Below are 27,480 nucleotides of genomic sequence, written 5' to 3'. Positions count from 1 at the left end.
AAGGATCAAGAACATTCAAGACGCGCATAGCTCCCTCCTCTCAATGAAGAGTTAATGATGTGGTTGGAAACCTTTGTCTTTTCTTTGTGTGGTTCTTCTATTTCTAGAACACTGTTGACACCAGTAAAGAGCAAAGGTAGAGAAGAGGATAGGGAGGAACATTGTCAACCTCGTAATTCAGCCTGATGCTCGTCTTACAGGCAGTATTCATGGATAGTGATGTATATGAGTTTGCTTATCAGTCTATGTCCCCCATTAGAATTAAGCTTCATGAGAACAGAAGCTGTGTTCACTCTGAACCCCGTAATACTTGGAACATATCTGGTGGATAGTAGGTGCTCAATAAATATTTATCAAATAAATGAAGGAAGGAAAAGACTCAGTTAGTCATGCAGCTGAAAGGAGGAGATCTATGAGAATGGGCCCATAAAAGTATACCCCAAACAGTACAGTCAGGTATCACAAAGTGTTTCACAAGCAAGGGACAACTGTGATGTGAGTTTAGGCAACATTAAATGAGCAATGAAAACAGAAGGAAGACACGAATAAGAATGAATTGTGGTTACTAGGTACCTACAATCTCCCCACCCAGGATGAAGCCCAGCAGCTCAGCATGTCATATAAGGCCATTCACCATCTGCTCTCGACTTCGTTCTCCATACAGAGTGTTTGTCTGCCCCTGGCCTTTACATCCCAACCGTGAGGTTCAGCAAACAGTCATGATCCATCTCATTTCCATGCCTCAGCACCTGCTTGTCCTTCTACCCAAAATGCTATTCCCTGTATTGTCTGCTTAACAAACTCCTCATTCTTTAGGACTTTGCTTAAGAATTGTCACCCTAGGGAAGACATCCCTGATCATTCCACACAGAATTAAGTATTTCCTTCTCTATTTTTTTCCTAATACCTGCATCACTTCTATATTATAAAAGCATTCCATGTAGTCACACATAACACATCTCAAGTCCTATATAAAGATCCAGTTGCATAAATCAAAGCCTAGATTTATACCCTACATGATAGGCATTCTGAAATACGAAAAGAAAGACAAAAGAACATTCCTAATTACACCTTTCCTTTTAGACAGTATCTTTGAAATACAACTCCTACATTTAATAAATTTGTAAACTAGGATTTTTTTTCCTTCCTAATAGAAAACTCACTCAACTGGCTTAAATCCAGTGGTACCCAATTGAGGCTAAAGATTTGCTTCTTTCTGCATGCCTAAAGCTTCCCATCTCTGTCACAATTATATTAAGTTTATGAGATAGATGCTTCTTATCACCAATATCAGCACCCTCACTTTCTATACTCTACTCATTTTTTATAAGATAATAAGGGCAAGATGCAGTAAAATATTCAGATATTATTCAAACCCTTTCTTATTGGCAAAGATGATAATACAGTTGAAACTGAATTCTCAACTGCAATTCCTTGCAATACCTTTCACCCCTGTAGCCCTAGGACGTGGAACGATGCAGTGCACTGGTGTTTAGTAGGTGCTTAATAAGTCTATGTTGGTGAATGACAGATTGGGAGGCAAGTGACACAAGGCATTTGAGATCTCTCAGCCCCTTTTAATTATCCATGAGAGAGAGGCAGGGGAACATAGCATATGTAAGCCATTATGCACATTGTATGAATAAAAGAGATGTTGTACAAGCCAGATTAAAATCCCAGGACTGATGCCTCCCAGGTTTGGGATGTTGGACTTTTTTGACCAACTCTTACCCTCAATGTTTCATACTAAAATGATCACAGTGTTGTTACTCTCAAATTCTTTCTTACAACAGTCACACCTTCCACCCTCCTTCAGCCATCCTTTTTCATGGTCATACCCTAAACTGTGTCGTTATTAATCACTTGACCTTCTGTAAGTTCAGTTTCAAACATGTCACCATCTACTCCCAGCTTTCCAGCTCCTTTTCTCCAATACTAGATTCTAACAACCTTTGATTTCATAGGGAACTTCGATCCATTGATCCTACATCTTTTTATCGCCCTTCATCTCCTTCATGTCCTCATTGCATTTCTTACCTAACTTAAACTCAGTAGTCAATCATTTTAATAACTCTCTTGCATCCATCTTCAGCTTTTCTGCCCCTACTTTGCAAAACCTCACACTTGCTGGTTATGATCAAATCTGGGCCTGCTCCCCACCTACACCCAAGCAGCTGGACATGGATGGAGAAAAAAATGTACAACATGGCTACTTGCTTCAAGTGAGTCCTTAATGCCGCAGGTCAGTAACACCCCTCTCTAGTTCATTCACTCTCCCACAGTCCTAGAGAACTATTTTATACCATCTTTTCTCTTTCCAAACCTCACTGACTTCCTTCCCCATCCTCAATCTTTCAGCTTTTTATTTTACTGAGCAGATAGAAGCAATTCAAAGGGAACATCCACAATTCAAAGGGAAATCCCACCAAAGCATATCAACCAACAGTGCCTGTACACATACGTTCTGTTACTATTTGTGAGATATATATGTACATATGTATGTGCAGACACATGCATATATGTGATTGTATGCACATATACTGTTACTGTGTCTATTGTATATCCATTCTGTATTCATACACCTATTACTATGAATGAACTAGCAAGGCTTATAACAAAGAACAAACTCTATATGAACTCAACTCTGTTCCTTCCTCCTTACCCCAGGGTATCAATCCAGCTCACACCTCTCTCTGCCACATTGCTGATTTTTCCCTAACCCCTGAATCCTTCCTACTAGCATACAAATACACTGTCTCTGCTACCATCTTAAGAAAATAATCTTCTTTTGGCCTCACTTTCTGTTCTACCATTTAATTTTTATATTTCTCTTTATAGAAAAGGTCTGTACTCTATGGACAAACCAATGTAACTTAGCAATAAAAAAAGCATTTACAGTCCTAGGAGTCAGACAGACTTGACCAGTGTCTTAATCTTGTTTTTATTATTTTCTAGCTGTGAACTTGGTTGGGTAAGGGTGTTCCTACCTCTCAGTTTCCTCATCTGTAAGGTGGGAAAGGTAATCCTCACCTCCTAAGTTTGTTCTAAAGAGAGAACACTGTAACATCTACAAAGCACTGATCATAGCATCTGCCATGTGACTTGCGCTCCACCGGTGGCATCTCTAATTTCAGAGCAAAGAGCTCAATGAAGAAAAACAAAAATCAAAAGAAATGGGGGGAAGCAAGAGGCTATACTTCCCCATCTCTCGGGTTTTAGGATTTTCATCAAGACTCAGAAGGAAAAGGGGCTATCAGTGTCAACTGGTTTTAAAACCAAGAGTCAATTTTTCTTTTCGGTTTTTGTTTGTAACCGTGCTGTTGTGTACGTCTAGGCTTCAAAGGTAATAGAAAGCTGCAAGTAACATAAGATAGTTATATCAAAATTATATTCTTAAGTAACTCTCCTCAAATTTAAAACTAGGTAAGCTGATTAAAAAAAAGAACACATTTTCAGTATATTTTATGAAATTTAAACAGAGTTTCAGGTTAGTCATAGGTTCGTGCTTAAATGTGTCTTTTATCTAGAGACCAGCAGTGCCTGTCAGAATATCTGGATTTATCTGGTTTCAGACTACCTCATTCATTTCAGTTTTGCTACAGATTCTAGAACAAGAACTTGCTAATATGCCTTTGTATTTTTTTTTTTAAGATATATGCTTATTTGCTTGCTTGCTTATTTATTTATTTAATTTATTTTGCTTAGGTATTTAGTGGAGTGGAGGAAGACAAGGATAAAGCCTTCCTATTGCATTTCAAATGTTTTTGGACATCTTTTTGTACTATGAAATCTTGTGCCTTTTCCTATCTATGGTACCTCAGAAATCAAATTCTTAAAAATAATGCTGTGTAGGAGTCTCTGAGAGAAGAGACTGTATCCCAGAAGCTCTGTGTGGGTAACTGAGGACACATTTGCAGATTTCAGCCCAATCTGGTTTAATTTTTTTTTTAAAGCTGTATCATGGGAAAATCGCTTTCTTAAGGCTAGAAATGTGAAGGGGAGAGAGAAAGGGAAACCAGCTCTGTCCAGCACCTTCTAGCATTCCACCTGCTGAGGAAGGCTGTATGTGGGCCCCTCACTTAATCTCGGGAGTCAGCTCCTATGAAGAGCTGCTTTTGGCAGCTCAAAAAAGACAGGACCGCCATCTGGTATTGCTGTGGTGTTGCATGGCAGTTACAAGTGCCGGATTTGGGGTTGGGGCAATTGGGATTTGAATTCTGCTTGTAGCAATTATGAGACCGCAGAGCAGTAACTTGGATCTGTGGAGTAGGGAGAATTATTTTAAAGTTCAGCCCCATCACACACCATGATTTCCATCAGTCCACCTTCACCTTCATTCTTTTTTTTTTCTTTTGGCGTCCCTGGGTGGGCACGAATCACTTCATTCTTTATATGAGTAAATGAACTTTCCTCTAACTTAATGCTGCTAGGTGTCTCCCATACAGAAGTTCTGAAGCAGCCACTAACAGCAGCCTTGGGCACATTAAACCTCCCTGAGCCTCAGTTTTTCACATAGAGATTTCATGGGGATTAAATGAGAAATGCTGGACATGACACCTGATGTAGAATTCAAATATAAAGGATGGCTATGATTATGGTTAGCATCTCAGAATTTAAATATACGCCACTGCACACCTATAGTTTATTTCTGTCTGCTCAGGAGAATTTCAGCAGCAAATTAAGACAGCAATTATTTGATTACATTGCATCTGGTTGTTTGGAAGAAAACTTGTTTTCCCATAAAAGGAAGCGAATTACCAAGGCAAATCACAGACTATAAACAATATGAAAATATAGCTATGATAAAAAGAAAGTGTTCCTGCTGTTTTTATACAGCAGAATATCGCTGGTATGAGGGATTATTTGCAAACACCCCCAAAATAGATTTTGTTTACAATTAATTCTTGTTGTCAGGATAGAAAGCACCATATCAACCAGAGATTTTACCACAGTCCCTTAAGCTTTTTGGAGGAAATATACATTATACTGATCTAATAAAATAATATACTAACCTCAGGCTTTATTCACAATATATAAAACAATTCCAGACTACTCGGAGAAAGCATGTAAAGTCAGTTGTGATGACCATTTTCCATGCTCTCTTTCACTAGCAACAACTCCCATCGCTAGTGTTATTACAAAACAAAAAACAAAAAACAAAAAACAAACAAAACGTACAGTGGATAATTAAGGTAACTTTCTCCATAATATACCAAAGATAGAGACAAAATTCATTTAGTTTTGCTCTTTATCTTTTCTAATAATTGCCTTTCTCCAGTCCATCCTTCATTTAGATTTGTCCTGAGAACTGAACATAGTCAAATGAAAATAACAAAAGTAGAAAGGAATGCACAGTTGAGAACCTGAGCAAAAATGTAAAAAGCTAATTTTTCAAAAGACAGAAATTCACCATATGTTTAGAATGCCTGGGTTAAAGTTTTCAAACAGCTACTCTGAGCCTTAAGTTTCCTGAAATTGCCCCAAGAGCCACCATGGAAAAAGCAAAAAAAGGAGGAGTAGGGAGAAACATCTTACACCCAATTCCCACTTCAATAGAAGTGTCACTTTTAAAGATTCTGTATGGTAGCTTCGACCTAGGACTTCATTTACAGCCTGGAGACTCAGAGAGGAAACTGAATCATGAAATCATGAGAGCTCCCTACTTCCCAGGATGCTCTGATTTTATAAATCAAATTGGCAAACTTCCTAGCATAAAGGTTCACTGCAAGCTTCCATCCAGCATCACAGTTTACAGGGCTTCAGTAAGGGGTTTGTTTTTGTCCATTTAGCCAGTGCCTTCACACCACAGGTGCACAGTCATTTCATAAGCAGAGGATTCCAACCCAGACCCAACACATCTTTGATTCTATGCTACTCAGTCTTATATAATGATAATGCTGGTGCTGCAGTCCTATTCAGCCTTTTTGGGGTTTTTTTGACCATCAGTATCCAAATGCTTTAACAACTTTCTAAATGACCAGACTTAGCCTTTCTCTTCTTGGATGGAGTTACCTTTCCTTAAGACATTCTCTGGACGTTCACTTAAGCTCAGATAAAAATCTGTCTTAACAACCGACGGCTAATAAAGCAACACGGGTCACTTGACACGTGTCCTATAATTTGCTGTTCGATGTCCTATGAGTTTCACTGCTCCTGTTATACAGTTGAGGTACCCGAGTGTTGGAGAGGGTACGTGTTGAATCAAAGCCAGTTTCCCCACTTCTGTCCACATTTTCTTTTATCCTCTCTTGTAAGGTTTAATTTGCCATTTTCTGTTTCTGTCATTTGTTTCTACTATACTAGCCAGAGATAGATAGATTGTATATAATATTATATATATGTACACGTGTGTGTGTATATGTGTGTGTGTGTATACACACACATACACACACACACACACACGCATATATATATATATATAAAAAATAATATATATATAAAATTAGTTGCCCTCAGCATGAGAGAGAATCCTACTGTGATAATTTTACATGGTGGGGTAAGGAAGATAGAGAAAAGATAACTTCTTGAGTGCCTACCATGCACCAGGCATTGCACTAGATGCTAGGGTTACAGGAGAACAGGACAGAGTTCCTAGCTCCCGACCCCGTCAAGCAAATACTTACACGTGTGAACAGTGCTATGGTGCAAACACAGTGCTGGACGATGAGGAAGACATTGGCTCCTTCTGCTGGGGTGGTGCTGGGAGGCCTTTCCAAGGAAAACCCATTAAAGCCTGACTCAGGCAAGGAGCGGCGGGAAGAGTCCACCAGTGCAGCGGCTTGAGGGGGGCGGCAGACTAGCCTACTGTAAGAACTGTCAGAAGGCCATGTGACAGCACTATGGATGGACCAGTGCCTTCAGAAAGGGGCAGGAGAGGTGAGCACACCAAGGGAACTATAGGAATGTGTTACGTGATGCCTTTTTCCTTTCTCTAAAGTCATGAAGTGTGTGTGCGATTAGTCCAGAGTGGAACCAGTGAGAAGCAGCTTGACATTTGTCTGGATAGTGAGTGGGCAAGATCAGCTCCAACAGATCCATATTCCCCCAGTTTCTTCCTCTAGGTCCAAACATACTGTTTGTACAACGAACAAAAAGAGCCTAGAGGTGAAGTGCGCAGATATTAATGACATGAGCAAACAGGATGGTGTGACCTTGGCTTAATCCCCCCAATACTGCCATAAGGGAAGCTTCCTCGTTCTCCTTTTACAGATGAATGTCCTGAGGTATAAAGAGGTTAAAACACTCACCCAACAGGAAGGCATGGGACTAAGGTTTTTATCCAGGTAAGTCTGATGCTGTTAGAAAACTCAACCATATTTACACTGTCGCTCACAGGGTGCATCCACTTTTAACAAAGTAAGTACCAAACAAAAATGACATTTTCATTTATTTTACATTTCGTGTTTTATTGCTTTACGTTTTACTTCTTCAAAATTTTACATTTAATTCCTTTCAGACAAAATTAACATGGTATTCCTTTCATTCTTTAAAATTTCACATTTTATTTCTTTATTCCTTTAAAATGTGGTGTTATGAATTTATTCATCCATTCCACAAATGCTTACTGAGACATCCTGTCTGTTCAGCACTGGGGTAGTTACTGAAAAAGAGTTATGCGTGAGATTGACAAGGTACATCAGGAACCCTTAAACTTAAAATAATAATAATGACACCACTTTGAGAATCATTATAAAAGGACACCACAGATATCATTATAAACTATCTTTAAAATTGACTACTGATCATCTAAGGCTATCATTTGACTTCTGAGTTTGCACACACACTTTCGTGAGACAAAGATTTGCATGGAAGGGAACACTGAAGAAGAGTTTAAAAAGGAAGATGTTGGTTCCTGGAGTAAGCACAGTCATTCTCACTGGAAATTATGGAACTAATTAAATGAGAAATGAAATGGTTGCTAATGATCTTAGGATTCTCTTAAGCCATCCTAGATATAACTTTTATGACTCCATCAGCCAGCTAGTATCTTACAGTCAACAGATGCATTAAAGATTTCAGAATTTCCTCCTCTCTCAGCAACGATATAAAATCTGGTTAAATTTCCTGATCTCCCAAGTTCAGATTAGGATCTCCCTCTCTATCCTCATATCAATTTATACTTCTCCACCACACAAGATTGAAATTGCCCGTTTGCTAGTCTCATCTCTCCCTAAACCATATGCTCCCTGAAAACATGGACCATATATGTTTCTTGTTCACAGGTGAATCCCTGGAACTGCGTGCAGCCTCAGGTGCACGGTAGGTGCTTGATAGAGATTCTAGAAGACGTGGACGAGCCAACCATTGCAGAGATGCTTAGGAACCCAACACACACAAAAGCAAAGGCATAGCAAGGTCCCGGGGCCTGACACGTACTCGCATGGCCAGAAAGTAAAAACAGAATTCTGTATAAGTAACTAAGGCTAGACCACACTCTGCCTCTTAAAGGAGGTCATTCTGATGAAGGGATGGCACGAACTTGGTCTAAAACTAGATTGCACAGCACGATGTGTTTTTGTTATTTTTTCTGAGTAAAAGGATGCAGATGATGGAAGGTTTGAAGGGCCTGCAGTTTCCAATCCATGAGGTCTGTGCACACTGTGAATCACTTCCCCGGCAGATTGTGGAGAAGTCCTAGAAAATCGTTAGCCTGAGGACTCTGTGAATCAGGATTTCAGTTGTTTGCACACGGACGATATTTTTAATATTTTTTACCCACTCCACTTGGACAATCCTATGAAACACAAAAAGGTGCCTTATGGAAGGCAGGTTCTCAGTAAGTGTAAAGCAATCAGATCTTTCCAAACAAATAAGTATTTCACATTGCTGGGTATACAAAGGCCTGAAAATGGCCTTTAAGATATTGAAAGTATCACACAACATACTGATCACTTATCATTAGTCATTACTGTTCCAGACCACAGGATCCTGAAAAGCCAAGCAACACTGCTCATTTTCCAAGGCATGCTCTCCTTATGCAAAGAGAAATGAGCATCGTGCCAGTTCATTGCAGCTTGACAAGCTGTACAACCCTACACAGGTATCCTTCTGCTTAAAGAAAAAAAAAAAAAGATATTTCACCTAGTTGGCTAGAAAGCAAATTAAGGAAAATGAAATCCTATTTTCCATTTGTGTTACAGGGTGAATTTGCAGGCACGTGCCCTTAGGAAAATTTCACCATCTGAATAATTGAATGCTTAAAGTTGTAAGGAAACGTGCCACGATGCCTGACCAGTGCCTGTGCCTCTCATTGTCCACCAGCTCTTTTTCTGTTAAGGGCTCGGCGACACTGCTCCAAGTCTAGAGAATTCCCTTGGTTTTGATTTTATGCCTCTGCCACACTCCAACAGGCACGTGCCCCGTTTCCCTTATCCCAGTCACTAGAATTTCTCTGCTGTTCCAAGACTCTCTTCACAGAAAAATCACCATTACCAGAACCCAGCTCTCCTTTTCTCTGTATAGCAACCCAGCAGTGTTGATCTACTGTCTACAGTATTGCCTAAAATAGAAAATAATCCCATTTGCAGCAAAAATAATGCCATTTGCAGCAACATGGGTGGACCTAGAGATCGTCATTCTAAGTGAAGTAAGCCAGAAAGAGAAAGAAAAATACCATATGATATCACTCATATGTGAAATCTAAACAAACAAACAAAAAAGACAAATGAACTTATTTACAAAACAGAAACAGACTCACAGACATAGAAAACAATCTTATGATTATTGGGGAAAGAGGGTGGGAAGGGATAAATTTGAGAGTTTAAGATTTACAAATGTTAGCTACTACATATAAAAATAGATTTTTAAAAAAGTTTCCTCTGTTAAAAAAAAAAAGAATGAATATGGCCCAACAACAACAAAGAAGAATCTACAGCAGCCTGAAAATCTCTTAAGAGTGCACTATGTTATGTATAAAGAATGAGTTGCCTCCCATTTTCATCCACGTAACTAGTTCACAATCACATTCTATCCCATATGTTCAGAATAAAAGGTTGCTATAAATGGGGGTGTGGAAGTTATTGGAACTTTCTGCTTTGGGATGGGAATGATGAATAAAAGTAGAAAAGTATGAATTTCTTCACATGGTGCAGCGTTTGGGTGGGTCACACAGTAGCAGCCCTGTTAGCTCTTATTTCCTTTTAAAGTCACACAGGACAGCTACTCACAGTGCGAAACAGAATGTCTTGTTTTCATTTCTGGAGCGTTTTAAATGATCTTATTGTCGTGGGTGCACTCAATAACCACTTTCTGTCACCACGAAGGGGAAGACTCCTTAGGCCGAGACTCATAAAAGGTTATTCTAATTCTGCTGTGACTGACTATATAATTTAAATTGTACTCTAACTTTTCAATTCTACCACGAATTATCCTGGGTTCCGAAAAGCCACGCGTTGAAAACAAGGTGAAGGGAAAAGCCATTATTAATGACTTCCATTAGGGAATTGCTTGGGGGAAGAAAAGAGTTACTGGAATCAGAAGCCTTTGGAAGGGTTTGCTTTTATGTTTATTCAGATTCAATTAAAATGAAGAGCTTGAATTTCCTCTTGAAAAGCCACTTCTAGATGTTTTTGTTTGCCTGTTTGTTTTTAATCGGCATAGAATCAACAGACTGGACAAAGTGTCCAAGAGAACTATCAGACAGCACCAGGTAAGTTACTTACAGGAAGCCTGTCTCTCGTCACGCCGGTATTGCCGGAGGTCTTCGCCGTTCTATGCCAACCCTTCCGGCTGCTGCACACGCACTTTATATGTAACAGCCCCGTCAGTCCTCGTAACAACTCTGTGAGCAAGTACCGTTGTTACCGTCTCCATTTCCCAGGTGAGGAAACTGAGACACGGAAGTAAAGTCATTTTCCTGTGATCAAAGCCAGGCAGTGAGTTCCTCTTCCTAGAATAAACTTTGTTTTAATAAATAAATAAATAAATAAATAAATAAATAAATAAATAAATAAATAAATAAAAGCACTGATGCTTCAATTCCACCTCCAAAAAAAAAAAAAAAAAAAAAAAGGCTTACTTGGGGATCAAAGGATGTGGATCCCATTTTCCAAGTGCTAAAGATGGCCATCTCTAATAGATTTCTAAAAGGTACATGTGTTGTATCTTTGCTTTTACTGGAAATTTATTGCAGTAATACTAATCAATGCTGAGAAGGGGGTGGGTAGTGGTGGTGTGATTTTTCTCTTCTGAAACACAATCAATAAACCATAGTTTGGTTTGAAAAAAAAAAAAAAAAGCAGCAGCAGCTAGGGATTTACACTCAAGCAGTCTGGGCTCCAACACCCAGGCTCTTAGCCACCATGGCATGATGCCTCTGGCATTAAGGAATGACCACTTCTCACTGGGAGGGAGAGGGAGGGGAGAGCGAGTCCTTTGGCAGGAAGATTAGGAAGGCAGCCTGGTCAGTCTCCCCGCACACACACGTGGCATTCTAGCAGAGCTCCTCCCCTATCGTGGATATTTGCTCAATTTTGCAGCACTTGTCTGAATCCTAAGTCCCTCCTTGGGTTGCTCCTTAAACCCTGGCCCCACCCCAGCTTCAATTTGCTCCTGCTTGGGTGAACCAACTAAAAGGAAAGCACAGGAGACTTCACTGCTGGTAAGTGTTTTCCTCGGCTCCCTGGGGCTAGCATCTCAGCGCAGGTGCTAAGAGCAGAGCATCTTTTGGTGAGAATTTGTCTGTAAAGTGCTTAGCCCAGGGCCAGAAAAACTCAGTGCAAGTTAGGAAATGCCATTATCCTTATCAATTCACATCATCACTGCTCCCCAGTTCTTCTGTTCAGGGATAATGTAATGGTAGATCCAAGACAGTGGCACCTAGGACCATAACAGAACTCTGCAGTGGGCATTTAGCTTCCTTCTTTGAGAAATATTGATGGAGTGCCTCCACTTTTGCCAGGTCCTATGCCTGGTATCATGATGAAGGTGACAGACGCAGTTCCCATCTTCACAGAGCTTGCAGTGTAACCTTAGAGGAACAGCTAAATAAGCAAGTAATACGGTATTATCGGTACCACAGTAAAGGAAAATAGGGTCCCATGGGGCAAAGACCAGAAGTGCCTAATCTAGATATGGTGGCTAGAAAGGCTCGCCAGAAAAAGTAACCTCTAGATTGGGACCTGAAGTATTTGGGTAATCAAAGAAGGTGGAGGAAAAATTTTGGGCAGTGGGAACATCACGTACAAAACGGAAGAAGCAAGTGCATAACAGCATTTAGGACCTGAAAGAAATAGCGTATAGTGAGATGAAAAATGCCAGGGGCGGGATGGCAACAGAAGAGCCTGGGGACAGAATCAGAGGTCATTTCATGAAGGGCTGGAGGTCATTTCACGGGAAGGAGCGACATGGTCAGGCTCACGTTTTCTCATCATTTTTGCAGCAGGAAGAACAGCCCCAAGGAGACGACACCAGATGTGGGTGGGGAGGGCAACTTCAGCTTTTATGCCGCAGTTTCTCAAAGCAATGATGGCGGCCTGGGCCAGACTGGCGTCAGTGGAGATGGGAAGAAATGGATGGACTTGAGACGGATGAAGGAAAAGAACCAACAGGATCTGGAGACTGGAGAAGTGGTTAGGGAGAAAGAGGGGCCACCCAGGTTTCGTTCTTCCCTGGGCAACAGGGAAACTAGGCAACTAATGAAGCCATTTGCTGAGATAAGGAACTCAAGGAGAGAAGAGGTTTGAGAAACATATATCACAAGTTACATGCAGCTTCAGCACAGCTGAAAGAATCAAAGAATATAAAAGTGGAATAGCCAGGAGCAACCTTCCCACCCCACACGGTACTTCCTCCCAGTCACCAGGATCCAGAGCACATCTTGGTAGGTTCCCTGCACCCTGATGCTAGCCCAGACTAGCGACAAGAACGGCAGTGGAATACTAGATAGCTCTTGAAAGGCTGGAAAGAAAAACAGGGGCCTCTTGTACGGCTTGTTGTATCACTAGAATCAGCTTGAACAATGGCGAGAAGAGATCCCAGTTGCTATCTGTCCATATGATGAGCATGCAAAAAGACAAGAAAACGATGCCCCTTGCCCCTAAAGCATAAAGCATTTCAATCTGTCAAAGCAAATTAAAAATAGACTTCCCGCGAAGATTTCTTGCGACAAATTCTGAACTTGAATCTGATCAAGCCTCTAGAATCAGGAGTTAAGCTCAAACAAACTTACAGAATATACAGAGGTCGGAAAAAAATGTGTTCATCACATCACAGAGATCACAGAGACAGATGAGCAAAGCCCAGAATGCTAGGCTTTTGCTGTGACAAACAACTGAGCTGCTTCTAACAAATAGATTGAAAAAGAAAAGAAAGAAAGAGGGAGAGAGAGAGAAGAAGGGAGAAAGAAAAGGAGGGAGGGAAAACTTAGAAGAGACTGAAGATATGCATTTTGCCGCTTTGTGCTTTATGTTCTATGCATTCTTTTAATTTTGAAAGAGAAAAGAAATAGTAATCAGAGAAATGCGTGGACCTCATTTGACTCTTGATTCAAACAAGCCAACTTTAAAAAAATAGCGTGAAAAATCAAAGAAGCTTGAACACCACCTAGGCATTAAAAGATATTAAAGAATTATTAATTTTGTACGTGATGATGGTGTTGTGACGCTTTTTAAAATTCATTTTATTTTAGAAACATATAGGATTAGTGTTGGTGGATGAATGAATTGATTGATGTATGAAATTTTCTTCAAAATAACCCAGTGCAGACAGAAAAGAAAGTAAGTAGAAATACATATGAAACAAGATTAGTCTTGTAATGATTATTGTAATTTTTGGAGCTGGGTGTCTCTACATTTGGATGCATTTGAAAATCTCTGTACAAAAATGTTTTAGCTGACTTGCCAAGAAATGCAGTATTTGAGGAAAGCTGTAGCAAAGACCAAAGAAAAAGAGCAACAGTCAGCTATGATGCAGAAACTGAGCACTGCTTCTCAATTTCTGAAGAATTGTTTTCAATGCATTGGACTGGCACTCTCTCCTATGCACAGTCACTCCTCTCCATGGTTGGCGTTTGGAGATGTTCCGAATGGAGCTTTGTGGCACACTCTCAGCTATTTCCACTTCTAATTCCTTTGATAAGATCCAAACCTCATTAGGCTGTCGGAGACATTTGGTCTTCTCTTTCCATGGTATATATATATATTCTTAACATATTGAGGCACTTGGGGGCAATCACAGAGATCGCTCCTTTCTGCCCATGTACTGGCACTTTTCTTGCTGCCAAGCCCATTCAGGGATGTCACGGGCCTCGGAAGAAACTACCCGAATCATCTCCCACAAGGAATTGTGCTCAGGCAGTATGTCTTGCTTGGCATGAGAGTGGAAACAGTATAATAGGGTATTTTACTAACATGCTTACATCACAGTTATGTTGAGCCTAGTGGTCAGAGCACAGCATCTTAAAGAGATAAGACAAAAATGGTACCCATCATCCCTGCCCATTATCATCATCATCACCATCTGATATCTGCCCCAGTAGAGGTCTAAACTGGCTTCATGATGAAGCCTTAGACTGAGATTGTGTTCTGTATTTAAATAATAAATTAAGAAGGCTCAAGTCTTAAGAACACTCCCTTGGGGATACAAAGTCACCTGATCCACAACTATTAAAAAGTGTCTTATGTACGAAAATCACTGAAAAAAAAAAGTAATACGATGCCTTGAGAATATTCTACATATAAAGACAGAAGGGAATATTTACTGACAAGTCTTGATCATGGCATGGAGAGAAAGGACTTCAAAGCAGAAATAATGAAAGCAAGAGGAAAAGAGAGCATTTAAGATGGAAAAGACAGAAAAACATCACAGAAAGAGGAGGGGGGTGTAGTGAAAACCAAACTGCCACCGTTTTGCCTTCACTGTTGTGCGGCTCCATCGTGAATGTACTAACATCACATTTCTATGGGTAATGAAAATTGAAGTTGTCGTTGGTAACTTTTCAAGGACTCAGGAGAAAGAGAGCTGGAATCATTCAAGACAGATGCCTTCCCTCCTGTTTTCCTTTAAAAAACACACCCTGTTTTTTGGTGGGGTGGTAATTAGGTTTATTTATTTATTCTCAATGGAGGTACTGGGGATTAAACCCAGGACCTCATAAATGCTAGGCATGCACTCTACCACTGACCTATATACCCTCCCCTCCTAAAAACACACCCTCTTATTGAACGTTTTAAAAGCAACGTTGGGTTAGTTGATCTTAAAGTGGCCAGAACCACACATTCCCTCCCAATGTAAGGTCATGCAGCCGAACTTTAAATGAGAAATCATTTCTGGATCTACTTTTCTCTAACACCCCAACTCAATCAACCATCTTAAAGATACCACACTGTGTACAGAAATTAGAGACTTTTGTGGAAACAACTCTTTAAATTTAAGGAAACCAAGTAAAGGGGAAAAAAGTTTAAAAAAAGAGCCGCACATATAAGCAGTAATCCATTGAAAAGGCGGTGAATCGGCATCTCTATCTACAATTTACAGAACTCAAGGTTTATGTTTTTGGATCTTCTGACAAACTCCCTACTTGTAGCCACGTTATCACAGTTTTATCAGAGGCAAATGCCTTTGAATCTGAATGCTTTCAGGCATTTGTTTGAAGCAACTCACTCAGGAGTAGAATTAAAGAAACGTGCATATCTTCTCCAACCAAGAACAACCTTCCCGCTCTCTAGGGCATGGGGAGGTGGCTCTGAATAAGAGGTTCATTTATGTCCCTGCACCTGTGATTTTCTTCCTAAACGGTGTGACTGGCGCTTCAGTATCTGGTTCAATATCAGAACTTCTCTTTTCCAAATTACTTAGCTTGCACTTCACTTACAGGTGACTCAAGCAGGCTTTCTCTCATGGTTATGGCATTGCCTTCTACATAGCACCGGGAGAGAAAAGAGATGTAATTATTTAGCTAGTTGGGTGGGAAAGGAGGAAAAGTACCTTCTCGTTGTTTTAAAGCAATTAAAATACTTTGCGAGGCAATCCTAGGACAGACGTTTCTTTTTGATGTTCCTATAGCATGCACATTTTCTTGGTTGCTGGTAAGTGAATCATAATCTGTAGTATCTCACATACTGTATTTTGGTGTGTAAGCCATGTGGACAAACACATTTCTTACTGTGCTATTGAACACACACAAACACCTGTTGACTTTAACTGTTCATTGTTCTGCATTAATTAAACAGTTAAGATTACCTGACATTGACCATCAATTTCAGGTCCACATGAAGACTAAATGGGGCAAGAATCCAACCCGTTAATAACTGACAGGTCTCCCAATTTCCCCTTGGAAAATTTGGAAGAACATTAGGCAAACAGAGGAAGAGGTCTCTCCCCATGACTGTCAACCACCATATGCAATGTATTCATTTCTTACTGTTCATTTCGTATTATGATGTGGACCCAGGCAAAGTGACTCTGTATTACCCTTTGGTTATTAGAAGAGTCTGATTAATTGGAGTTAATTCCTTGGCTCTAAGAAGTTTGTCACTATCTACCTAAATCTGTATTTTTCCTATAGATATTTTTATTACCCCAGGGGAAGTTGAGTTCCCCTGAGAAGAGCATCTGTTGGTTGGTTGGGCTTTTTGAGGATAGGATGGGTGTGTTCCAGGGGACCAGGCTGCCCTTTCGGATCTGGCAGGCCGGCAGTGGCCCCAGCCCTCCGCACCCTCTGCAATGCATGCAGTGGCTTGGTGCTTGCAGTCGGTTGACTGGCGAGGCTCGGAGCATCTCTGCATATGGTCAACTCCCTGCTTTAGAGCACCTCCCACAGTTTTGGCCCATTAACCCGACCACAACAGCTTGATGAATTAATGCTTATCTAGGCACAGTTGGCAGCTTCTAATTAAATAATTATGGATAAGCAGCTGCACAGAGGCTGTTATGTGCCCTAGAAAGCCAGCTGTGTGTTTTTTCAGTCCTCAGACAGAGGAAGAGTTAACACGTAGCTCTGGATGTTGGGTGCAAAGGGCAAGTGTATCATACACAACATATGTGCCGTGCAACACCAAGTTGCTGGATGTATGTGCTAGCCTGTCCACGGAGTGATGGAGAGCTAGCTGCTCCTTGGCTGCTCTCAGCCATCCAACACAGAAGGAAGCAATCATATGATCAAGAGGACAGAGTGTTATATGGATGAGTCTTTGATGAACACAGAAATGTCACTGAGCTATCAGGCAGATTCTCTTAGGTCTGGGTCTCACTGAGATAAGCAAGTGATTAGAAATCTAGTGTGATCTTTTTGAGGGGGTATGGGTATGGCTGGTATGTTTGATTTGACTGAAGCTTCTTAAGATGCTGTTTTCAAATATTAGAAATTGGAGACCAAGATAACTATCACAAACCTAGATTTAAACTCTAAAATACATTTTTTCCCCAAAAAAGTTAGAAGATATTTGTCCTGCAGAATCACAGATAAGGTCAGATTCCTTTCTAGAAAGCTAAAAAGCTAGTCTTATCTGTAAACCAGGGGAAAACTGACCAGAAGGAAGAGAGCAGGATTTGGCGACTAAGCTCCAAGATACAGGAAGGTAGAGATTATCGATAAAGACCATCGATGGAGATGTTGGACCGAATAACAGAGCTTGTTACAACACATCGGCATGCTGCTGAACTGACAGCTGATTTGATTTTCCTCCACAGGCTGTTCTTTCTACACCATCCATGTGTCTCCACTTCGCAAAACCGACTGTGTGAGAAGCCAGGACAGAACAACTTGGCTGCCCACTGGCCTTGTCACCAAGGTTCCCAGCACCATCTCCAAATGAATAGACACAACTGGAGGCGAAAATCAGCCCAAGAAAGTCAGTCATATCTTTATATTTGAAGACAATTAGGTATTTTTAATCCTCAAAATTTACGGATTTCCCTTAAAATAAGAACAGAGGAAAACTGGAAGCATGTTTCTTATGGAATTCACTTTCCCCCAACTCCCAGACCTGCTGAAAAGCAGCAGATAATCCAGCACGAAACTTTGCAGACTGATTTACTGTTCTCCCTTCAAAGATCAATGGCTTATAGTTTATTTAGAATAATCCCATTTCTTTAAAACAAGGCATCCGGTACAGTAAACTGTCATTTAAATAAGTGGGAACTCTTCCTTAAAAAGCTTCAGTACAATTGTTTCCTTTTTCCCCCTCTTCTGGTTCCCTTTGATGTCAGTGATTCCATCACCTCAGCTCTCTGAAGATGACTGCCTGTGATTGACAATTCTCAAGGATCTCATTCCTTTTAGATGAATCCTAAATGAAGCTCAGCTTAATTAAGTCTGCTGTGCACCTCAAGTCTCAGAACACAATGCTAAGGAATCGAATCACAGCTCTGTAAAGCCTATGAAAACACATTTCCGAGGTGGGGGTGGGGGTGGGGTTGGCAGGGAAAGGGGGGTCTTTCATCAGTCTACACTGCCATCTAGCCAAGATCACGTCATTCCGTGCAACCCTCATTTCTGCGTTCAACGCCCCTGATGAACGCCAGTCTTCAGCAACCAGCTTACTACACCCTGAAGTCCAGATGAAAGACTAGACAGCAGCATTTGCTCCACCAAGTCCAGCAGCCTGCCGTGGACCAACAGTCACGTTCTCATCATCACCTTATCTCCACAATCCAAGTGTCTGGCAAACAGACATGCATGTCTGTGTTCATTCCACACACCACCTACGCCAACATCATGTGCGTCTTGTGCCTTTACATATTCTGTGACTTTACTGGAAAAACAAAAGTTGCTTTAGGTAAAATGTGAGAGCTGATTATAACCGAATCCTCTAGCTATACGTCAAGGGTTTAAAACACCCCAAAATAGTACTCTTTCGACGTTGACTGAACATGCAGACCATATACATCTGTTAAGAGACTCCACACGTAGGTAAAATAAAAAGAACCCTTTGCACTTACGGTAGAAGACGTACTCGGTGTAACTTGACCAGACCTTGTCATCTGTATATTGGTTGACGAAAGACGCTGTCACTGAGGAGTTACAGGCCACCATGTGGAATCCACACTCTGACAACATATCAAAAGCCCTTTCCAGATGCTTGAATTTGAGATAAAATCTGGAGGTGTATCTTTCTGGGGCTCGGTCAGGGTCTCTGCTCTCATTCAAAGTTTCTCCAAAGACCTCTTTTGCCAAGGAAATCCTTCCACAAACCAAAATCCGAGGAACTCTCCGAAACTTGGCGTCTGCCTGCCCCTCTCTGCCCATGGTGCAGGAACCCCTGTACCCCACGGTAATGAAACCCCACTTGCGGTCGGCAGGGAGCAGCGAGGAAGGGGGGCAGATTCTCGTGTCGCTTCCTTGGGAGGCGTCTTCAAAGTCACTATGGCAGAATTCATCTGGGCTTTGCTTGATTTCATCGGGGGTCAGGAGTTTGACCAAGTCTGGGAGCTGGAAGTACTCAGCTTCCCTTTTCAGTCTTCCCCTCTCTGGAAAGTGATCAGGCAGGACCACCTGCCTGTCCCTGAGATAGTCCAGAATGTAACGGAACAAGAATCCATCTCTGTCAATGAAAAACCTTCCCTTGGAGTCCTTGGCTAGATCGTTAGCTGTGTCTCTCTTTGGGGAAAACATTTTCCACAGGAGGGAATGAGGGATGCTTACTAACGTGGAATGGCGAGTGAAATAAACTTGACCCCCCACATTCAGCTCCACGACCTCGGGGAAGGAGTTGGGAACGGCAGCCCCTTGTTCTCGAGGGTAATAGCGACTACAGTTTCCACTCAGAGCCATGGTGCTTGCTGCTGCTTCTTCTTCTTCTATTTGGATGTGAAGGTGCAATCCAGTGGAGTCACAGCCTGAGCCTTTGCATCAACTTGTAAGGGAGGGAGAGGACACTAACTTGTTAAAAACGACCTCCTCTTGCCCCAGGTTTTTCCCCAAGAAAGCAGAATTGCCAAGAGTCCAAGGGTGTGGGGATGCTGCATAAGTAGTTTAAACCCCGGCAGGTGGTGAGCTATTACTTCGTGGAAGATAATCAACTCATCTCCATCCGATCTTCCCCAAGCTCAGCGGGCTAGGCAGGCCAGGTCCCCAGTTACTGAGAGGTCTGTCTGAAGGAAAAGAGAGAAAATTATTTCCTCAATCCCAGCATGAGTCAGAAAAAGAGAGACCGCTGGAGAGAGGAGAGGGAGGGAGAGGGAGGGAGGGAGGCAGGCTGGGAGGGAGGGAGGGAGAGATTATTTTACATAAGCAGCCCCGGAATGACTGATTTCAGCCATTCTTCAACTAAATTGTAGCTGCTCTCAAGCTATTCTGTGTCTACAAATTTATCCATATCCCTCAGTCTTCCAGCATTTAGTGTGAAAACCATTTCTATTTTTATTTCTGCATTAAAAAGGAATATGCAATTTGCAACTGCTAAAAGGGAATTTTTTTTTTTCCAGCTGGACAGGAAAAGCAATAAGCCTCAGAACTTACCTTAATGAATGCTGGACACACAGCTCTTGTGGAGAGATACCCATTTGCAAAGCAGTCGGAATCCACAGTCACACACACAGTCTCGGAGCTTGTCAGATCCCAAAGAGGTAAAGGACAGAGGTATCAGTGAAAAGTGCCAGAGAGATGTGCTCTTAAAAATAATTTTTTACATATATAAATATTTATATAAATGTATATTTGCGTCTACGTATGTATAGAGTCACTCTCAATCTCAAGTTAAAACAAGTCACAAAAAAGTTAAACCGTGATGAGAAGTGGTTGGATTGAAGCAGCAGAGCAGAGAAAAACACTCAACCAAAGCGTCTCCAGGAAGAAAAAAAAAAAATTAAACCTTTGGAAAGAATCCTTAAAACAGAAGAGAGTTGTAAAAGGTACCGGGACTTAGAAGCTTTTCAGAAAGCCCAGAAGCAGAACGAAAGACAGCGGTGCCCTGCTGGGGTCCCAGGCAGCCACCCCGCCTGCCGGCAAGGGCAGGCGGGCTCCCATGTTCCCAGCCAGGCGGGAGCCGCGGCCGCCGCAGCGCGGAGATGCCGGCGGGGGGCTCGGCTCCGGCTTCCCCGGCGGCGGAGCTGGGTGGTTCCACAGTTCCCGGCGCAGTTCGGGTGCTGTTGTTTCAGCAGTGCAGGCAGGAGACCATCCAGGGAAGTGACTATTACATCATCTTAAAGGAATATGGCTTGGAGAAAGCGGAGGCGGCTCGGAGTCACGTCCTCCTCGGTGGCAGGTCGCCGGGACTGCACGGGGGACGCTGCGCGCCGGCCGTGGGCACGCGACTCCCGGGCGCTCGGGGCTTGGGGCGGGGACGCGGCGCCGCGCAGCCACGTCCCTCCCCGTCCCGGCCGGGAGTCTGGAGTTTCCGAGGGCCTTTGCTCTGCCCTTTCCTCTCGTCTTTAGACCTCCGCCGCCGCCACCAAACCCCAGAAGCAACCCCCACCCCCCAACCCAGCAGTGAGAGGAACACAGAGATTTTTCATTAAAAAAAATTAACAAACCCTTTGCTCGAGCACTGAATTTATGCCGAAGGGCAAATTTCCCCTCTAATGATGCCAAAAAAAAAAAAAAAGCACACTCAATGACCCCAATGTTCAAGCCACAAAGTGGCTTTTTGTTTTTCAATCAAAGATGAAATTATGTTCTCGCTAATGCCCTCCTGTTTTTTTTCCTTCTTCTCCATCCCTCTGCCACCCACACCCCAGCAAATAAATAAATAATAAATAGACAAATACATACATGCATACATACAGTCTCTCTGGAATTAATGATGCTCTTTCGAAAGAATACACGAAGCACTGGTACCCTCGGAAAACCCAGGGTTTATATCAGTAAGTCAGTGTCTTAGCTTCCATGGAAGAAGCTGTTACCTGCAACCTTTTGCTGGGGCTGTTTCCTCACTCAGCGTCTCTTCGGATGTGCCCCTGCCCCCTCCCATCTCATCCCAAGAGGATGCTGGTGGAAGACACGCCTGCTAAGAGACATTTTACTCTTGTCCCAGAGGGTTCCCTTAAGTGCATCATTAGAGTTTCAGGAAGGCATTTCCAGGGCAACCTAATCCACTAACAAAGTGCTTCCAGTTGATCCTGCCAGTCAATAGTGGCCCAGCCAACGGCTTACAGTAAGTCAGCCATTTCCCCTTTAAAACACCAATGTCTTAGGACTCACATTCCTCATGAGACATAGTACTTCATTTACAAATAATATATGTGAGGCACCCTCCGTTCCAAACAATTGCTATTTTTTTAAAAAGTGAAAACCAAAAACGGAGAGGGAAGTATGCATTAGATACATTTCATGGGAGACGTGTTTATTGCCAACTCTTGCCCCAAGAATTAGCTTGAAGACAGACTCAGCAGCAGCATAAATTAATTTCTAATTTAACAGTCTTTTCTTTCACGAAGTATCAGGTTACTGAACGTATTCGGAGTATTAGCTAACACTCCAACACCTGATTATATTTGACTTTGTTTTCTTTAACTAATGTGTTAACCTGTTTCGGCCTCAATCATGAGGATTTTAACGCTGGACCGAGCAAGGAAATGTTTATTATTTGACGCGCTCATATTGCCATCTAGTGTCCAAAAGCTGTTGGTGCAGCTCTGTATCTGGCCACTTACCTGAGTCAGAAGTTAGATTTTTCCTTTATCTTAAAGGTTTTATAGTGGTTTGAGTATTACCGGAAATACTCTTTTCACTGAGATGACAAAGTAAGTATTTAGTTTCCCATCTAGTCAAGGGAAAAATAAATCTGAATCTATACCAGTTAAGTAGTGGGTTTGGTTGTAGTTAAGAGCAAATTGTTTTATGTCTAACAGAGTGGGCCAGTACCCCATGATGATAGCTCTGGAGACTGGATATTAAAATAGTTTGGGGACAGTCTGGCAGGAAGTGGAGAGTGGGAGAAAGAAAAAACATAGCCTTTTAAAGCTAAAAGGAGCCTGAGAAATGAAATCACCATCTCATCTTATACAGATACATCTCATCTGTATCTTAGAGATACAGAAACTGAGTACCAGACGGGGAAGATACTCCCACAGGGTCACACAGCTGGAGTAGCAGGTAGAGTTTAGACCACTGCCTGTTCACTATGACAAATGTCCTGTTTGTAACCTTATGGATTCTAGAATAAAGATGGAGAGGTGGCAAATAAAGAAAACAAGAAGAATTGCAAGATTATTACACATTTGTAAAAAAAAAGCAAGTCATTTAAAAGAGTTTAATATTACATTAAATTCCAAGGCTAAAATATTTTTTACAATTTAGAAGAAGAGTGTTCTGAATTTCAAAAGGAGGAACTCTGTTCATTGGTCTGGGTTTTATCGGTTAGGCTATTTTTGAGACAAGTAGCGCTTAATATTTTTGGAGGAAGGATTGCTTGGAGAATCTTAGGAAATCTAGAAAATAAACACACAAGCGTGAAGGTCTGCATTCAATGCCGGGGACAGAGCATCTCAGGAAAGGCTGAGTAAAGAGAGGAAACAGGGACATCACGTGGCCAGGGACTCACACTCCAAGAAATCCTCAAATTTTGACTATGAACCTTCCTTTTGAAATGAGATTATACACATGCTCACGGAGACACATTCTTGAAAAAAAAAATCATTTCCCAGACGACCTTGTGACCCTTGTGTAACCTTGTGACCCACAGTTGGACCACACTGCCTGAAATGCACTTGGACTCTGTATTTTTAAATAAACACTGCAAATATCCTAGGCTTTTTGCACATTTATATGGCTGTATATTGTTTTGTGCTGAAAATGTTCATTTATTATAATAAACTATTAAAAATGGACAACTGTTTTGCTAGCCCTCTTTAGGCATATTTACTTCTTAATCTACCTGGAGCCTCAGGAAATTGAGGGGGTCTAGATCTCTCATCATTGAGAGGTCAGGGGTTTGGTTCAAGATTGGCCCGGAACCTATTAATTGGGGTCTGTGGACCCCAGGCTAACATCCTCTGATCTGTACTCTTTCTTGTTCCTTTAGTCTGGAGGATGCAAAGGATTGAGAAGTGAGTTAAAGAGAGAAAAATGGAGAAGTTAGATTAAAGAGAAAAAAAGGGGACACTAATGAACTCATCTACAAAACAGAAACAGGCTCGCAGACATAGTAAACAATCTTATGGTTACCGGGGGAAAAGGGGTGGGAAGGGATAAATTTGGGAGTTTGAGATTTGCAAACGTTAACCGCTATATATAAAAATAGATTTAAAAAACCAAATGTCTTCTGTATAGCACAGAGAACTATAGTCAGTATCTTTTAATTACCTTTAATGAAAAAGAATATGAAAACAAATACATATATGTATATGTGTGACTGGGACATTGTGCTGTACATCAGAAATGTATGTATATGCATGACTGGGACATTGTGCTATACACCAGAAATGTAACTGACTGTGCTTCAATTTAAAAAAAGAGAGAGAGAGATTAGGCTTGGAGGAAACAAAGCAGTGTACCATTTAGAGAGATTTCAATAGTGCTAGAGTAAGCGAGTGTGTCTCAGGGTGTCTCAGGGAGGTTGTCAGGAAGCCCAGCTATTCGATGCCTGAACAAGAGGCAAGAAGCCAAGTCGAGGCTGTAAGTGTATTCCTGTCCTTCGTGTCAGCAGATAACGCTGCTAGCGTTATTCCTCTCTCCTGACAGCTCCCCGCTGAAACACCGTGGGATGCCACACTCGGCCCGAAGGCTGAACATACAGCAACAGATTTCTCTTGAGGGAAGAGCAAGGCAGAATGCTCCACCCCGTTCCTGGTGGTGCGCAAGCCTCCTGCACAGCAAGACACGCCGTGGGTAAATTGTGGAATGGATGAAATGTGTCTTAGCTTCTGTTTCCTGATCCCCCATGTTCACACACCCCCACAGCTGAATGCTGAAGAGTATATTCTCAAAAGGACAGTTTTAATTTTGGAATAATGTGATCACTTCCCACCTCCTCACCCCCTAAAGCATCCCTAAGTCTCCCGTCCCCTCCAGTAGAGATAGCTTTTATGCTGACTGTCTCTGTCATCAAGGAGGGAACTGACCTCATAAACTCCCTCACACTAAGATGCTGTGCACTCATTTGTGTTACCTGCCCCAAGGACTCCTGAATTATCACCATCATCTTAATAGCTACTGTTTATGGAGGGCCAGCCATGAAGTCCTCACACAGTCATTATCTCTCTCCCAGCTCTCCCCGACTGGTGGTGTAACATTGAATGGGAGACTCAGTGTCTCTGAGTCAGGGGAAAATGGAGATAATGAGACCTGCCTCCCAGGTGTGCTGTGCAGGTTAGATACCAACCTCATGTTAAGACCCCAGCACATTTCCTAGCTCTGGGTGAGTGCGCAGTAAACACCGCTAGCGTTCGTGCTTGTGGTAGAAACAGCCATATTTGTTGCTGTCAGACAGGTTGAGGCATGAAGAAGTTACAAAAGATGCCCAAAGATTAAAATTCAGTTCTACGTCCAAAATCTTTGCTCTTTCCACTATGCAGTTTTAGGTAAAGGTCATCGCTTGTTATAAATATATTTATTAATAATGGGGAGATTTCAGGCTTTGGTGGGGAGGATGGGTGGCAGAATGGTGGACAAAGAATAATCAATACCACAAGGGTTAAAAATAAAAATTCCATGATCTTCTGTCAGACAAGGTTGCATTCCTGGTACCTTTGTCACCCATTCCACATGGATTTACTAACTACCGGTATTGTGTCCAGGGCTAGGTACTTAAGAAACAAAGCTGAATTCAATACAATCTCTGAACTCAGATGCTCACATACAAACACACACTCATACCCCAAATCATAGCAATGGAAGACAAAGATGAAAAAGTTCTAGATTCTTGAGCACTGCCTCTTATTTGCAGAAAGATGTCTGCTACTGTTTTCAGCTTTTGGTCCTACATAGTTCACAGATGATTTGGACAAACCGCTTAACCTCAGGTGGCCCCTGCTTCCACACCCAGAAAGTGACGCTGTCTCCCCTTATGGAGACGTTGTGACTGACGGCAAAAGAAAGATAGAACACAGCTGCTAAATCCTTCAGAGACATACTAGGGAGTAATGGCCTGTGTAAGAAACTGAGGAAGGAGGCAGCAAACAGCGACGTCTTGTTAAAATAAAGCCTCGCAAGAAAGAATTTGGATTAGACTTGCAGACCTGTAAAGCTGGAATGGCAGACCCTTCGAGGGCACCCTCCATAGCCTCAGATCCACCTGAAAGTTGGGGATCATAGCAAACATTCAGGCTAGTCACTCACCTCGCAGTCTCTCCCTGAGAACGCTCTTGAACTCTCTTTCCAAAATACGAATAAGAGCGAAAGCTGTTCATACCCCCAGGGAGCCTCTAAATGGAAGTCTGCAGAGGAAAGTTCTTCCAGGTGAATGGTCATTTTGAGATCTGTGGGTTGTTTTTTTTTTTGTTTTTTTTGTTTTTGTTTGTTTGTTTTTTTAACATTTTATGCTAATCTAAAAACAGAGTAAGTACTGCTCTTCAGGTTTGAAGGTGACATCTTTTAGGTTTCTCTTCAAAACAAGGTAGCTTTTCTGGAACAAATGGTCAAAGTCAGGAGCACATAATTTGATCATAGAAGTTGCGTGGAGCCAACTCCACATACGTGTTTTGAAGCTGTGGTCTCATCATCATGAAACTTCACCCACAGAAAAACACTCATCCTTAAAAATGGATTGGTGAGTGAGGGGGAGGGAAGAAAATAGCTGCCTAGACATCCAACAATTGGTTCCGGCAAACACACGGGCAGTATTTTAGGCACCGCCATAAAAAACAAAAGGTCTTCCATTGCCTCCTCTGCACTCCTACTCTGAGCGTCCTCCTTAACCATCTTGTGTGGTTCACAGTATGATACCCATGCTCATTGCATCTGTTGTATTAGACGTGTTGGCACCGTCCTTATTATGTTGACTATACATTATGCAACATATCTCTTGGTAAAGGAGTAGCGCAATTTATAAGCCAATAATTGTCAGCCTTTTATCTTCCACCCAGGAAACCCATTTTTCAGACGACATCTTTGTCGCCTTTCCAAAATATGCAACAGATACAAGTAGTGTCAAATCAGAAAGCGTTTAGGTGTTAAGTTCAAAAACACTTATTTACCTAAAAAGCAATCAGTCAGAAATTGCAATAACATGTCAGTGGTCGCCAGAGTGCATTTTAATGTTTTTCTTAATAGTTTTATACGTGCTTAAATGGAAATGTATTGAAACTCCCTGAAGCAACTTGCAGGAAATAGAGTTTGAAAATCCTAGTTATAATGAAAAGGAACAGGGTTGAGCATCAGGCAGAGCAAGGTTTGAAAGAGGTACCTACCAGCTGTATGATCATGAACTCATCACTGTACCTCTCTGAAGATATTCTCCTCCTGTGTATATTAGAGATGGAAAAATCTACTTTCAAGATTGATGTAAGGATTGGAGATACTGTTCTGAAAGTACTAGGCACATAGCAAGTGTTCAGTAGGTAATGGGCACTGTGATTATATTTATGCTTGGCCCCATCACCTCCTCTGTCCCTCTCTCTCCACTTTCTGCCTGAATCCCATGGGTCTGTCTGTGTGAGTGAGTG

At 41.8% G+C, this 27,480-nt stretch overlaps 1 protein-coding gene across 1 annotated transcript in view; it reads right to left on the bottom strand.

Annotated features, from left to right (window-relative positions):
- Window positions 1–21,207, bottom strand: part of KCTD16 (potassium channel tetramerization domain containing 16) — a 244,851-nt gene extending 223,644 nt beyond the window's left edge. Inside the window, exons 1-3 of the mRNA XM_031449268.2 lie at window positions 20,795–21,207; window positions 20,399–20,486; window positions 18,880–20,031 (exon numbers count right to left, since the gene is read on the bottom strand). Of these exons, the coding sequence (XP_031305128.1) occupies window positions 18,880–19,711 (832 nt within the window). The 5' untranslated portion in view covers window positions 19,712–20,031; window positions 20,399–20,486; window positions 20,795–21,207. The remainder of the gene's footprint in view (window positions 1–18,879; window positions 20,032–20,398; window positions 20,487–20,794) is intronic.
- Between the last annotated feature and the right edge of the window lie 6,273 nt (window positions 21,208–27,480).

The sequence above is a fragment of the Camelus dromedarius genome, chromosome 3 (assembly GCF_036321535.1).
Source record: "Camelus dromedarius isolate mCamDro1 chromosome 3, mCamDro1.pat, whole genome shotgun sequence".
NCBI classification, from domain to species: domain Eukaryota; kingdom Metazoa; phylum Chordata; class Mammalia; order Artiodactyla; family Camelidae; genus Camelus; species Camelus dromedarius.
The sequence above is the reverse complement of the archived record's forward strand: the minus strand, read 5'-3'. Positions and strand labels throughout refer to the sequence as shown.